This window comes from Apus apus, chromosome 11, assembly GCF_020740795.1.
Source record: "Apus apus isolate bApuApu2 chromosome 11, bApuApu2.pri.cur, whole genome shotgun sequence".
NCBI classification, from domain to species: Eukaryota; Metazoa; Chordata; class Aves; order Apodiformes; family Apodidae; genus Apus; species Apus apus.
In genome coordinates, this window is record NC_067292.1 from 5,801,476 (window position 1) to 5,816,793 (window position 15,318).

A 15,318-nucleotide genomic window follows, 5' to 3' on the forward strand; every position below is an offset into this window, starting at 1 on the left:
GTCATGAATCGCAATCTGTAAGACAAAGCTAGCAGATGTCCATGGCTCTCTATGTGTGTGTTTTGGGACCCTGCAGAACTGTAATTTTTTAAGCTCTGTCTGTAGCATTTTTTAGCTTAACAGAATTGCCTCTCTGATCACTTCTAGATGTAGTTATCTTCCTAAATTTGCAGTTTGCCATACCTTGTTTAGCTGCCAGGAACAGTACATGCCGTATGACTTTCAGATGTTAGTACTGGCACTCATACTGATAATGGCATAGTCAGATAATGTTATCCATTCGTAAATCCACTAGCCAAGTACCATTTCCTTAGCAGAGATTCTTTGGCTATTGCCAATGATGATTTTCACAGCCGGTGAAAAATTACCCAAAGACTTGCCCGCACCTCCAAAGCGATACCCTGTGCACAGTTATAAATAGCAAACTCTGAGGGGGAAGGGGCCGGGCAAGGGGAGAAGAGAGGATTTGAAGTACAATGTTCAAGAAGCTGGTTTAATATATGACCAAGTGTCAGAAGTCAGGTTTCTGAGAATTACTTTTCAGATAAACAACTTTATAGCGCTGCACTTAATCTTACTTACTAGAGACATCTCATTTATCACGGAATTACAAGTAACTTTAATTCTATCGATATTCCCATAAACCCCGGTCGGAAAATCGAGCCTGGCAGCCCCGCAAGCCGCGGGTTCCCCCGATCCGCAAAAGGGGAGCGCGGGTGGGGCAGCGAGGGGGCCGCGGCCGCGCGGGGGTGGCGGCTGCCCCGCCGGGGGCCGGTGCGGGTCCCGGTGCGGGTCCCGGTGCGGGTCCCGGTGCCGGTGCCCGCGGCTGGCGCGGGCGGGCGCTCCGCACTGCCCTGCGGACGGGAGGTGGCGCTGTGGGGGTGCGGAGCGCGCCGCGTCCATCCCGGCCTCCCCCCGACCCCCTCCCGGCCAGAGGAGGCTAAAGTAAATACAATTAGTGCTAAATGTATTAAATTAATTAGTCCGGGCCAGCAGGACAAGTGCGGTGGAGCCGGGCGCGGGGCTTGCGAACTTGCAGGGATTTCGCAGCTGTTGGCGAGGTGTGTGTTGGGAGGGGGGGATGGAGGGATCGATGGCCCCGTCCCCGTAAAAAAAAAAAATAATAAAAGAAAAAAAAATTAAAAAAATCAGTAAGTGACCAGGGCTCTGCAGGGGAACGGAGCGAGTGACCCGGGGAAGGGCCGGGCTGGCGGCAGGTACCCGCGCCTGGCACGGCGGAACCCTGCGCTACGAGCGGCCCCGGAGGTGCCGGCGCTGCCGGGTCCCTGCCGGGTCCCTGCCGGGTCCCTGCCGGGTCCTTGCCGGGTCCCTGCGCCCGACCGGCCGCTGCTTCCCCCCCATCCCTGGCCGGAGGGAGCTCCCCGCGCCCTCAGGTGCCCGCACCGCCCGCCCGGGCGGGGGCAGCTCCCGGGCACCCCGCCCCGGGGCAGGGCGCTCGCCCGCAGCGCGGCGGGGCCGGGGCCGTCCCGGCGCACGGCGGAGCGGAGCGGAGAGGAAAAGGAGCAGCCCCCACCGCGGCCCCGTCCCGCACCCGCTTACCCGGTGAGTCCGGCGGGAGGCGGCGGTCAGGAAGGGGTTAAGGCGCTCCCCAGCTGACAGTCAGCTGATGGGGCCCTGATTGACAGCTCCGAAAAGTTTCCTTGTTTCTATACTATTATGCTAATGAGGGCTGGGATGGCGGCAGCCCATTGGTCCGGCCGCGCAGTCAATTTCCCATTTGACGTCAGGAGCGCTATAAAACTCAGCAATGCTTTTAAACTCTCCTGCTGGATGAAACCTTTAAAATATTTTTCATCTTCTTGCTGTAGCTTTGAGGTCGAGGTTTGTTTGGGGGTTTTTTTGTGTTGGTTTTTTTTTCCCTCTCTCTCTTTGCAACTATTAGTATTATTTTTCTTTTGGTTGCGATATCGACTTTGATTTTTTTTTTTTTTTTTTTGTCTTCGCTCTTTTCCCTCCTCCCTTCCCCGATGAACCTCTCTTCTCGCTCTGCACTTTGCATGAGAAAGCCGAGAGGAAAGGCACCATGAAGTGTTAAAAATAACAAAACAAAACAAAAACCAACAACAACAACAACAAATTGACTCGCAACACCACCAGCTAACACTTCCAGCTGCAGTCTGCAAGCTGCAAAAGAGAGAGAGAGGAGAGAGAGAAGGGAGGGAGAGAGGAGGAAAGAAAAAAAAAAAAAACCACCCTTTATGCAAAAGGCGAATAGCAAGAGCCCCTCGCTCTGATGCATCAGCGGCAGCGGAGACTCTGCAAAGGATAACGCGGAGCGGGAGCGAGAGCAGCCGGGGCGAAGTGGAGCGGAGGCTGCGAGGGGCCGTGGCGAGAGGCAGAGGAAGGAGAGAGCGGAGCAGAGCTCGCCAAAAATCAAGCTGGCTCACCCGGTGGCAACTCAGAGCAGTCCCCTCGCTCCCGGAGCGCACCCTTTCTGGAGGACTGTCAGCAGCAAAAGGATGGCATCAGAACTGGCAATGAGCAGCTCCGACCTGCCCACCAGTCCCCTGGCCATGGAATATGTTAATGACTTCGATCTGATGAAGTTTGAAGTGAAAAAGGAGCCGGTGGAGACCGATCGCATTATCAGCCAGTGCGGCCGCTTGATCGCCGGGGGATCGCTCTCTTCCACCCCGATGAGCACGCCCTGCAGCTCGGTGCCCCCGTCCCCCAGCTTCTCGGCGCCCAGCCCCGGCTCCGGCACCGACCAGAAGACCCACCTGGAAGACTACTACTGGATGACGGGCTACCCGCAGCAGCTCAACCCGGAGGCGCTGGGCTTCAGCCCCGAGGACGCGGTGGAGGCGCTGATCAACAGCAGCCACCACCCGCTGCCCGGCGCCTTCGATGGCTATGCTAGAGGGCAGCAGCTGGCCGCGGCCGCCGGCGCCGGCGGCTCCGTGCCGGCCGAGGAGATGGGCTCGGCGGCCGCCGTGGTGTCGGCGGTGATCGCCGCGGCGGCGGCGCAGGGCGGCGCGCCCCACTACCACCACCACCACCACCACCCGCACCACGGCGGCGGCGGCGGCGGGCACCCCCACGCCGCGGCGCCGGGCAGCGCGCCGCCCTCCTCCGCCTCCTCGGCCGCCGGCTCCGGCGGTGGCGGCGGCGGCGGCGGCGGCGCCGGGGGGCTGCACCACCCGCACCACGGCGGCGGCGGCGGCGGCGGCCTCCACTTCGACGACCGCTTCTCCGACGAGCAGCTGGTGACCATGTCGGTGCGGGAGCTGAACCGGCAGCTGCGGGGCGTCAGCAAGGAAGAGGTGATCCGGCTGAAGCAGAAGAGGAGGACCCTCAAAAACAGGGGCTATGCCCAGTCCTGCCGCTTCAAGAGGGTCCAGCAGCGGCACGTCCTGGAGTCGGAGAAGAACCAGCTGCTGCAGCAAGTGGAGCACCTAAAGCAGGAGATCTCCAGGCTGGTCCGGGAGAGGGACGCCTACAAGGAAAAGTACGAGAAGCTGGTCAGCAATGGCTTCAGAGAAAACGGATCCAGCAGCGACAACCCTTCCTCTCCAGAGTTTTTCATGTGAGTTCCCACAGCCTTGCCACCTTAACTAAAAAGTTCTCCGTGTGAGTTGTTGTTGGGGGCTTTGCTAGAGCGACAACCCAGCTTGCCACCTTGTATTACTTTTTTTTTATTATTTTTAAAAGCAAAACAACAAAACTCAAAACAATTTTAAAACAAAGTTGCTTTTTGGGTTGGTTTTTGTTGGTTGTGTTTTGTTTTTTTTTCTTTTTAAGGTGGGCTGGCTCCGTGTTGGCCAACCTAAAGTTCTACATGAGTTTCTTTTCTGTTTATTATTATTATTATTTTTATTTTTGTGGGGGCTTGCTGTTGTGGTTTTGTTGTTTGTTTGGTTGGTTTGTTGTTTTTCTTTTTTTTTTAAATTTAAAAGATCCAACTCGCCACCAACTCAGTTCTTCATATGAAGCTTGCTCTTCTTTGAAACCTGCCATCCACATTATATATATATTTTTAAGTTCATGAGGTGTTTTTTTTTCTTTTGAGCTTGCTGTGTCCAAAAAAAAGTCAGATTTTTTTTTTTTTGCCATCCTGAGTTCTTCATATGAGATTTGAGCTTTGCAAAAAGAAAAATAAAATGAAAAAAAAAATTAAAAACCAAAAAGAAAAAAAAATACAAAAACAATGTGAAATTTTTAGACTCCAGCTTGCTGAGTTCCATCAGTTTTTAGCGTTGTTGTGCAAACCTAGAGATATGCCTAGATCAACCTGCCAAAATCAAGCCTGCATCAACCTTCGGTGTGTTCATGTGAGTTTTGGCCTTAATCTGCCAAATGTGAGACTTTAGTCTGCCATTAGAATCCCATACTCATCTCATGCATTACGCTTGCTATTTCGTCTTAGCAACAATGAACTATAACTGTTTCGAAAGACTATGAAAAAGAGACATTATATTAATAAAAAACCCTGCATGCTGGTCATGTACGGTATAATTATTTTTTTTTTTTTCTTTTGCTTGGAAATGGACTTTTGGAGACTATTATGGCATGGCATTCATCCTTTTGTTTTATTGCCTCATCACTTTTTTGGGTTGAAAGCAAAAAAGTGCAACCTTTGATCTTCCTCCTCCTCTTCCTCCCCATTAAAGTTTGCATCTGCTCTAAAACTGCTTTGAGTTACTCAAAACTTCAGACTTCCTTTTAAATGCACTGAAGCGTTCCCTCTCAAAAAAAACATGCCAGAATGGATTTTGATAACCTAACGTGGCAAAAAAATATATATTAAAAAAACAAACAAAAATAAACCAACAACGACAAAAAAGCGAAACAGAAAAAGAACTTTGAAAAGATGCTCAAAAACAAAATTCACATCCCATTTGGGGGGGGGGGGGCATTGACACCATGCTGTTGCCTAAAACAGTCTAAAAATTAATTTTAAGTGATCTGCCCCATTTATTTTTTTTTTCCTTTTGCATTTGGTCATTGTCAAATGTGGAATGCTCTGGGTTCCTAGTATATAATTTAATTCTAGTTTCTGTCATCTGTTAGCCCAGTTAAAATGTATGCTACAGATAAAGGAATGTTATAGATAAATTCGAAAGAGTTAGGTCTGTTTAGATGTAGATTTTTTTTTTTTTTTTAAAGATTGATGCACTAAATTGTTTACTGTCGTGATGTAAAGGGGGGTAGAATTTGCTACGGGACTGTTTTAAAAAGTAGTTTATGCAGCATGTGCTTGCAACTTAAATATAAGTTGGGTATATGTAGTCCTTGCTATACCACTGACTGTATTTGAAAACCAAAGTATTAAAAGGGGGAGGCACCCCTGTTTATATAGGGGTATTTTACATTCAAAATGTATGGGTTGTTTTGTTTTTGTTTTGTTTTGTTTTTCAAAATTGAAGTATTTGGGACTGAATTGCACTAAGATATAACCTGCAAGCATATAATACAAAAACAACAAAAAAAATTACGAACCTGTTTAGAACGCTAATACAATTTATGCAGTTATAAAGATGGCATTACTGCACAGTTTTAAAATGATGCAGATTTTTTTACAGTTGTATTGTGGTGCAGAACTGGATTTTCTGTAACTTCAAAAATTCCACAGTTTTAAAGGCAATAATCAGTAAATTTTATTTTCAGGGACTGATATCCTGTCTTTTAAAAAAAAAAAAAAATGGAAAGTAAATCTTACCACAATAAATATAAAAAAATCTTGTCAGTTACTTTTTCTTTTACATATTTTGCTGTGCAAAATTGTTTTATATCTTGAGTTACTAACTAACCATGTGTGATGTTCCTATGTGCTTTTCTTTCATTTTCGACTCTATGGTTATATCAAAAGAGAGAATAATCTACAATAATAAACTGCATTTTTTTGATTCCGTACTCAGTTTCTTAGTCTGTAGTTTAAAGTTCAAGAACTCCGAGAGCAGTACTTCACTGTACTGCCTGGCAAAGGGCTGATGCTGGTACAAGAGCTGGACTCAATAATGTACAGGAGGGGAGAAGGAGAAGGATAGCTTTGTGTAAAATGGAAAATTGTCACCTGCTAGAAACCAAGTTCTCTTTCAGGTAGATGAAAAACGTGAGCGTTCAGGTGCTGTTTTTGTCCTCTGAGTATTGCCATGAGCTCGGTTTCAGTGACTCAGATCATCCCACCAGGTTTTAGGAGATCTCAAAGGGGAGGTCTGCTTAAAAACCTGATGACATGATACAGCCCTGTATTTTGATTGTTTTATGATGGAGTGAAGTGAAAGGGAAGACTTCACATCCTCTTATCATCCGATCCCAGCAAAGCATGCCCGTCTCTAGCAAGAGATGACACCGCATCAGGCTTGGCTTGTCACAGAGCTACTTAATGCTAGATAAAAAGATTTCTTGCCATTTGGGTCCATACTGCCTCCTTTTTTTTTCTTTGCTTTGCTTCTCCCCCCCGCTTCTTCTTTCGTTTGCCCTGTGGTTTCCTTTTTTTGCCTTTTTTTTTTTTCCCTACAGGCCTTAGAAAGCCCAGAGAGAACTGAGGAGTGGAGAAAAAAAAAAAAAAATCAAAGGACTTCTTCCAACTTTTGAGAGTTACTTGTCCTAAACAATCAATCCAAAGGTTAATGTGCTAGAAATCTTCAGGTCTCCGAGCCCCTCTTCACTGCAGTTCTCCATGTCAGAGGGCATTGCAATTTTGAAAGGCTCCTCAAATCCTCAACCCAGTTTGTTTAAAGTCACTTTCCCCAAGAGCCTCCAAGGCCGTTTGCAGAGTCCTCTCCCGCTCTTTGAATGGGATTATCTGCCCAATTTATTTGAGAAGTGGAGGTGTCTCTGAAGGATGCTCCAGCCACTCCAAACCCTGCACTTATTTTTTTCCCCCTTTATTTTATTTCCCCTGTGCTTTTGGTGCAACTTCTTCCCAGCTGTAAGGTCATTCCTCCCGGGTGCTGGTGACACTGAAAGGAGAGGACTTGTTGCTGTTCCTCTGCCCGTCTGGTCCAGTCCACAGATTGGACCCCATCCTTCCCTGTGTGCCGAGGTCAGCCCTGAGCCCCCCCACGGCCACCTGCACCCATGAGAACCATGTAGGCAGGTGCTGGATGTTGCTGGAGGTCAACCTGCTCCCGCAGAGGTCCCTGTGGAGGGGATGGGCACCGAGCCCTGATGATGTGGGTGACAGCAGGTGTCAGTGGCCATGGTCCCCGATGCCGATGCTGTGCCTCGCCCCTCCCCAGCACCAAGGCTCCAGCCTGCCCTTTGGCATCTGACCTGCTGTTGCACCAGGGTTTGAGTAATGGTTCAAGCTCCAGATTCTGGTTAATTCGAGTTCCCTTTTCTGGTTAATGTGTAAGCTGTGGGTAAACTGGTTGCTATTGGCCGCGCAGAGAATTATCTCCTCTCGTAAAGACAGGGCTGATTTTTATTTCTTTTCCCACCTTCCCTTCCCTGGCTGAGCCTTTTACTGATGCCCAGGTTTTTTCACAGGGGGTCACTTCGAGGCTTCACTGCTGCCCTTGCTGAGAGCTCCTGAAGGAGAGCCCTAAGGAAGGGAAGGGACAAGGCCTCTCCTCAGCAAAGCCCCCACCAAAGCAGCGTTGTAGCCCTCAAGGGAGAGCAGAGCCTTGAGCCCCTGGAGCGGGACCTGCTGCTAGTCCAGCCTCATCCCCACACCTCTCAGCTGCCCCAGATATCCTTGCAGGCAAAGTTAGGAGCAGGCAGTAGGATTTTAAAAGTACTACGAATTGAGTTGTGCAAAGCAGAGGGAACACTGCTGCCTCCCTGAAGTATCTTCTTTCTCATAGGAAAAAAATAAATAAATCACCTTGTTTGCACAGTGATAAGAGAAATCCTTCCTAGAACTAGACTGAGTGCAAAAAGGAAAATTCCCTTCACACACCCAACCTGAGAGGGCAAAAAAAGCTCTCTCCCAGTTTGGCATCATTATTACACGTAATCTTGCTTTGCGAATAAAAATAATGCAGCCTTCTTTAGGCTGCACTCAGACTTCAGTCTGAAACACACCAACTGCCCAGCTAAAGGAGCAGAAAAATAGATGCAAATTTTAATGTTTGCTACAGGAAAATGAGTGTTGGGGTTCTCTGTATGAATCATTGCAGGGGAGCGCCCACCTTTGCCGCAGGACTGCTTGCTGAGGACTAATTGGAACTGCTCTGCTCTGAATAACCTACATTCATTAATCACCCCTCGCTTGACTCTGGCCTCGATCCTGCTCCCATTGGGCTTGGAGGTACAATCCCCAGGGATTTCAAAGGCGAGCAGGATCCTGCAGCATCCTGCTGTTCTCCCACAGGTACCTCTCTGGCTAAAGCAGGGGGAACGCTGCCTGAGCTGGGCAATCATACATTGAAAGGCGTGCGTGGTTGTCATCTCCCCATCACTAACAACATCCTATTTCTCCCACAGTCTTATAGTGCTTTCCCATTTATTAACTACATTACACAAAACTTTCATATGACTGGTGCCAGGAGTTACATGCAGGGAGAGCAGCCCTTTGCTGGCTGGGAAATGCTGTGCACTGTGGCTCAGCCCCCTCCTCCCTCCCAATCCCACCTAACCCTTAAGCCTTTTTTATTTCCCCCCCACTAAAATGAAACATAACCCTCTGCCCAACCACTGGGCTTCTGCTGAGCAGAGTCCAGGAGTATTTTTGTGTTTGTGCTGCAGCATTTTCCCTGCCTACAAAATCATCCCGAACCACATCCTAAAAAAACAGAGGGGAGGAAGGAGGGAAACAGCCTGGTCACACCAGTGTATATTTATTTCTTGAACACTTTCTGGCCACCACAGGGCAAGTGCTGTGTGAGAAGTGCCCGTTTGCAAATAGAGTGGTGAGAGCTTCTATTTATTAGAAAGTCGTCTTCACCCTTGTAAAACAAAAATGCCTGTGCTGAATCAAAATGCCACTTGAAAACTCCCCCCACGCAAAACATGGCAGCAAATTTTTAGTTTAAAAAATGAACTTTCCCAGCTCTTTTTTTTTTCCTTTCCCTTCCGAAAGCTTCTGCGCAGCTGTTTCCTCCTCCTCTCTCTGCGTAGTGGGTAGGAAGTTCTTGATCTAGAATCATTCATAATTTTAATACCAATTTCTATTTGACATAATATACTAATATCAGATAGAGAGTGTAGCTGCTTCCTGGATTTAGGGAGGAAATGATGCATATATCAGAATTATGTGCTCAGATGCCAGAACTACATTGGTGTCGATTCAGCATGTGCTGCATTGAAAGGAAATCCTCTATATTTATTACTCCGATCATCAGAGGAGCTAAATGGACCCACTGTTTCTGACACCTGTTCAGATGGCTGAATTTTAAATTTCACGCAGGAAAAGAAAAAAATAATCCTACATACCTCAATGTTAGGAATTAAGATTTTTTTTTATTAAACTTTCATCCCTCCCTCTTTCTGAATTGCTGCATTTTGAGTGGCTGCCATGAGGCTTGGGCATTCCAGGGGTAGCTATGGAGAGTGGGATAGATTTTGTTTGCTCAGCTGGGACAAAAAAGCAATCCTGATTGTACACACATACACACACTTGAGCCGTCTGTAGTAAAATGCTTCAGATACCTGTTTTAAGTGCAGGTCTCAGTATGAGTAACGCAAGGTAGTGCATCCCAGGACGTGGCGGCGGTGAGCAGCCGTTGAAAGAATCCAGGAGGGAGCTGAGCACGCAAACACTTCACACTTTTAAGGCTCCTCTAATGAATTTTTTGGGCAAAGCAGATACAAATCAATAGATTAAAATACTGTACACTCTGATGCATCTAATCCTTGGCTGCCTGAAATTGTGGGGGAGGACGGAGAATAACATTTGTCACTCTCTGAGTGCTGAGTGCATTCAGATTTGTGAGCTCTAAGCCAACACAATGCAAAAATAGTCCAGGATATGACTTAACTTTTCAAGTGAAAAGCAAAAGGCCAGGGATCGGCGAGGCTGTAGCCGAGTGTAACGGCAGATCAGCAGCTCCAGCCCAGCTATCTACCACTGTATCAGGATGACCTGGCACAGTGTGATAACGTCTCAGTGCCCCCGATGCAAGCTGTCCGTATCTTATCGCTCTCTGAAATGATCATTTGCTTTTGCTGTTCCTGTATCCACTTTTTTTCTTCCCCCAAGTCTAGCTTTTAAACCAGAGCCACCTCCAATGCAGCAGTGAAGTGTCCAGACCTGTAGTTGTGGTGCAGTGAGTTACGGGGATGGAGATTGCCCTGCCTGTCTCCTTGCTTCATCTGAAGCCCTGTGGACTTTATGTCACAATTTTATCAACTGTATTTTATTTTTTTTTTAATTTTTTAAATGTATCTCTATGAGATGCCTTGCCTGGAGGGAATGAAAGCCAAAGCAGAAGTTTGCTAGAAGTGGTGTTTCTGCACCACACAATAAAAAAAAAAAATACCCAGCTAACAAATTGAGCAGTGTCCTCAAGTTTCCAGCGGGGGTAGGGAATGGAGTGTCCCTGATTGTTGCTCTCAATTGTTAATTCATAAAGAAGCACAGTCCTGAAAAACGTTCTCAGCAGCTTGTCCCCCGTTAACGCAGAAATGTCAGTGACTGCGTACGGAGGCGTTAAGCTCAACACCCCATCTCAGTGCGAGCTCTAGCGTCTCCCTGCCCCTCATCCCTTGGTTTTTCACGTTAAACTCGAGTGTCCCCGAGGGCCGTGGGGTGTCGGGGAGAGCGGGGTGCCCGGCACCACGGAGACACACGCGTTTTCCTCCCCGTTGCCCACCCAGCACCTCTCTCAGCCGCGGGAGAGCGGCACGTTTTGGGATAATCCCGCCACGGATTTTTAATCCCCTGCTTCGACCTGCCTGAAAATAACCCGGCCCGGGCAGGGGGTGTAAACTCCCACCTTCCCCTGACGAGCTCCATCAGCACCTGCGGCGCTCGGCCCGCAGCCTGGCCCCATCCCTGGGCCCGGGGCCGGCGGGCAGGGCCGAGCGGGCGCGGCGGGGCCCGGTGCGGGGCTGCGGCCCGGGCAGGCCGGCCCGGCAGCCGGGTCGGGGGGCACAGGCCTTGCCGGGCCCCGGGCGCACCCACCGCCCGGGCCCGGGGTGGAGGGGATTGCTCACACACACACACACACACGTGTGCACACCCATACACACACACACACGGGTCGGCGGGCTGCCCCCAGCCCCCGAGTCCCACCAGGTGTGGAGGGGGGGGACAGGGACCCGGGCGGGGAGCGGGAGGGACGGGGAAGGTTGAGGGCAGCGACCTTTTTGTTTGTTTGTTTGCTCGTTTGTTTGTTTGTTTCTAAATTCAATTCCTGGAACAAAAGGGGGATCTGAGCGTAACTAAAGGATCCGTCCGTGCCTCCAGAGCTTAGCTCCGGTGCGTGCCCGCGCGGCTGCAGCCGGCTGACCGTCCCCTAGGTACGTTCACGGGGCGCTACCCCTGAGCTTGTTCGCAGCCTTCTTTGCTTCCTTTTTCTCTTCTCCTTTTCCTCTTTTTCTTTTTTTCCTCTTCTTATTCTCTTTTCCTCTTTTATTCCTCTTTTCGTCTTTCTTCCTTTCTCTTTTCTTGCTATTCATTTTTCCCCCCCCTGAATTTTCTTTTTCCTTCCTTTTTTCTTTTCACCTGTGCTGACATGGGGAGATGACTCTAAACCCCACTGCAATCAAAGGGAGCTTTTAGGATGATATTTTGGATCGGGCCCTGAGATCTCTGCAGGGAGGAAGATGGGGGAGGCAGGATTTACATTTCCTGGCTTTTAAAGAATCCGAAGTACAGAGAAGAACGGCCCTTTCTGAGGCTGTTTCCCAAGTCTATGTGGATGTATCTCAGAGTGTGTATGTGATTACACTTAAAGCACTTTTCTGTGAGAAGGTGGGCTGATTCACTTTCCTGCAGCCTGAACCCTGCTTCTCCAATTTTCAACAAAAGCTCTTGCCAAGGCCTGGAGAGTGGGCTATTGTGGTGCTAGAGGGGTTGAGGACAGAATCAGGTTTATTTGTTGTTGCCACCAGCTCCTAAAGCTGTGGTGGTCTCCTCTGCAAACAGTCTCGACTCCCTCAGACACTCCGAGCTGTTGCAATGGAACATTTATGACAATGAAAATGATCCTGAAAGTGAACCAGACAAGACCTAGTTGTTTGGGTTTTTTTTCCCCTCCCCCTAGCTTAACGGCTTCCAAATTCCCAATGAAAACATTTTAATATGTAGGAAGAGCTGCTGGAGCCTGCAATGCAATTCAGTGTTTTGTGGTGTGGGATGAACAGATTTTCCTTTCCATAGGGTTTCCTCCTGCAAAGTCATTGTAGAGCAGAGAATACTGTAAGATTAAATCTGGTTAAAGTACTATATTCATGTCACACCAGATACAGTCTCCAGACTGTGCACAGTCTTTCAGCTTCCTTTATTGTGAAATCCTTTTAAAATAGCACAGTACAGAATAGAAAATTTATTGAAGTATAACTCTCTTGCACCAACTCTGACGTAAAATGAAGCAAAGTGATCAGATATTGTAAATTAATAGATCTGCTCAGTGTCTTTGGCTGCCTTCATGCTAACTTGCTTTGACTCTTCCCTTATTAATAAGCTGATAGTCAAATTAAGCTGCTAAATGAATCAATGCGCCTTGCTGGTGAAGGTGGGTTGTTGCCATCCTGTTTCAGGTCTCCTGTGATGTGGCTGAACGGTTGTGGTTTCAGAGCAGGGATGGCCACAGCAAAGGCTGAGACTGCTGCAAGCAGGCTGACCACATCACTTTTGCTGGATGCTTGTCAGGTGTGAGGCTTGAGTACCTATTCCTCTCAGCCCGTGCATTAATAACAGGATGGACTCACAGACTGGCATGAAAGCAGAGGTCATCTTGAGGAAAATGACACCAAAGGTCTACGGGAGTCATTTGCTTTAAGAGATCTTGGGCTGTGTGCCAAGTACTGCATTTAAGGTAGCACTGTCCTCTTTCTCAAAAGAAAAAAAACAACAAGCAAACACACACAAAAAAAACCAAGAAGGAAAAAAAAAAAAAAAAAAAGGGAAAAAAAAAAAGGAAAAAGAAACCAAGACAGGTGGGGACCATTTCGTTGTGCCTCCCCCACCTCTGGGTGGGATGTGGGAAAGGGATCATTCAACCGGCAGCCAAACGTGCAGCAGACTTTTGTTTTCAAAGGGGCAGAGCTGATCTGGAATCAAAATGCTGGAAAAGCCCCTAGAGTTTGTCTTGTTTTTTCTTTTCTTTTCTTTTTTTTTTTTTTTTTTTTTTTTCCTTATTCAAACTGATCAGACTTGTGGTTCATCCTTGCTCTGATTATACTGTACGGTCACAATAAATGGATGGCACTGAAGCATTCCTGCAGGCAGTTTATAGAAATATATGGGTATGTCTGTGTATGCACATGCAGGGAGAGAAAGTTAACTATAAGGGACACAACAAAATATCTGTATTTAAGAAATGTGGATTGACTCACTGACTTATCTCACTTATTGTACAAAGATTCACTCTGTGTTGATTTTTTTTTTTTTAATTAGATGTTAAATATGTGTTGACAGGATGAATTTGTATAGTGTGAGTAACCACAGGGAGAAATGACAGCTCTGCTTTTGTTATTAAGCTACTGTCTGGAAAATAATGGAGTGTGTACAAAAATTGATTATTATTTTGCCAATTAGGTTAGTGCAGCTAATAACAATCATTAAGAAAGAAATACAGAAAGCTACATGCTTTCAGGTCTTAGAAGCTGATATTCATGAGTGAGGCAAAAGATACGTGTTTTTAAGGTAATTTGTCAGTAAGAGTCTCCTGTTATTAATGTGAAGTAAAGACTAGATGTGTGAGCTAGGAATGTTTCACTTCAAACTGTGTTAAGTTCTTCACCCGCTCACAGTCTATAAACAGAACAAGGGATTTGCTGAATTTAATTTAGGATTTGAATAGAAGTCCTATTCTGTACCATAGTGACATGACAGACGTTTTACAGTGTTAAAAATTCCTTTTAATAATGGTTTATTTTAATATATTTACTAAATTAGGTACCCGAGAGAATCATCTACAACGGTGATGTGAAAATCCCTGTTACCTGAGGTCAAAAAAAAAAAAAAAAGGTACGTTTTAATTTTCATTAGCAATTTGACGTATTTCAGCAGGGGTGGTAATTTCACTGCTTTGTTTTCTGCTGCTGAGACGGTGCTTTTTGGTCCAACCCTGGGGAGCTGGTGACAGTCTGTGGTGCAGTTTCCTTGGCTTTTGGATGAAGCTGACTTTCAGGTGCCTACAAGAACCATTTGCAATGATGGGGCTTTGTAATTTTGTCAGCTAGGCAGCTCTCCCGTGTCCCACAACTCGTATATAATCCTTTGCAAATGTTTTCTTTCTTTTTCAAACGCTAGCAATCAGACGTCAGCTACAGGGATTAAGGATGGGTCTTCTGAAGATGTCCCTCAGATCTTGATGAAAATCATGAGTCTATGTTAGATGGCTTCTGTACTTAAAAATTACAACAGAGTTTAATTCTCAGCACTGCTTTCCTCTGAAAATTCATGTTCATTCAGTCTGCCAACATTGACTGAAAAATACGCCACTAATGAAAGTAGAGGAGTTAAACTCTCAATCCCCTTCCCCTGCTAGATTCAAACTGGCACTTTATTTTTTCCATGGAATCTGATTTTTATTGACCTCAACTATAAAAAAAAATACTAAGTGGCTTAAATGAGCACTAAGGTTGCAATGACAGAGATTCCTGTGTGAATGTTGTTACGAAGCCTCCTATTTTATTTAAGAACACAGGCTGCCCTAAAGCCTACCACACTTCCATCAACAGTCACATGCTGTCATAAAACAGTTGCATTTAAGTAGCTTGTGGAATTAAGCTTGGTTTATTATTTATTTTTAATTACAATTTAAAATTTGAGTGAGGGTAGGGAAGGTGTAATTAGTGCTCTAGACTATACATTAAATAGCAGCAAGAGGAGTTTTTGTTGGTGTATAGGTTTCTCAAGGAGCACCAGAAGAGGTTACTTTTGAGCTTGATGTTCCTCTTGCTACTCTGAGAAACAACTGGAGGAAGGTTTTGACTGCAGGGCTTTTGGGTTTTCCGGTGTTTCACCACTGTGAGTGAGGGGCAAACCAGACCATTTTTATTTTTCTGTGAGGGCTTAAAGCACACTGTGAAGGTTAAGCTGAAGTAAATAGATGATTAAGCTGAAGTAAATACATTAAATATGTATTTTCATTGCAAAGGTGTGTCCTGGTTGCCTTGAGACAGCACCATGGGCTGGCCGTGGAGGACAGGCCTTTAGTAGGCCTTAGGCAGCTGGGAGCTCCAGTCAGGGCAACTACCGGCCTGGCCCTCACCTCAGCTCTTTAGAAAGGGGGTGCT

The 15,318-nt window shown here is 46.9% G+C and overlaps 1 protein-coding gene across 4 annotated transcripts in view; it reads left to right on the forward strand.

Moving 5' to 3' along the window:
- The first annotated feature begins 991 nt into the window (after positions 1-991).
- Positions 992-15,318, forward strand: part of MAF (MAF bZIP transcription factor) — a 188,131-nt gene continuing 173,804 nt past the window's right edge. Inside the window, exons 1-3 of one of the 4 annotated variants that reach the window (XM_051629655.1) lie at positions 992-1,061; positions 2,028-3,547; positions 13,973-14,044. In XM_051629655.1, coding sequence (XP_051485615.1) covers positions 2,481-3,547; positions 13,973-14,006 — 1,101 coding nt within the window. In that variant the 5' untranslated portion in view covers positions 992-1,061; positions 2,028-2,480 and the 3' untranslated portion in view covers positions 14,007-14,044. Of the gene's footprint in view, positions 1,062-1,444; positions 1,564-1,782; positions 3,548-11,276; positions 11,371-13,972; positions 14,045-15,318 lie in introns of those variants that run through there. The other 3 variants (XM_051629654.1, XR_007890611.1, XM_051629653.1) reach the window with 3 other exon arrangements.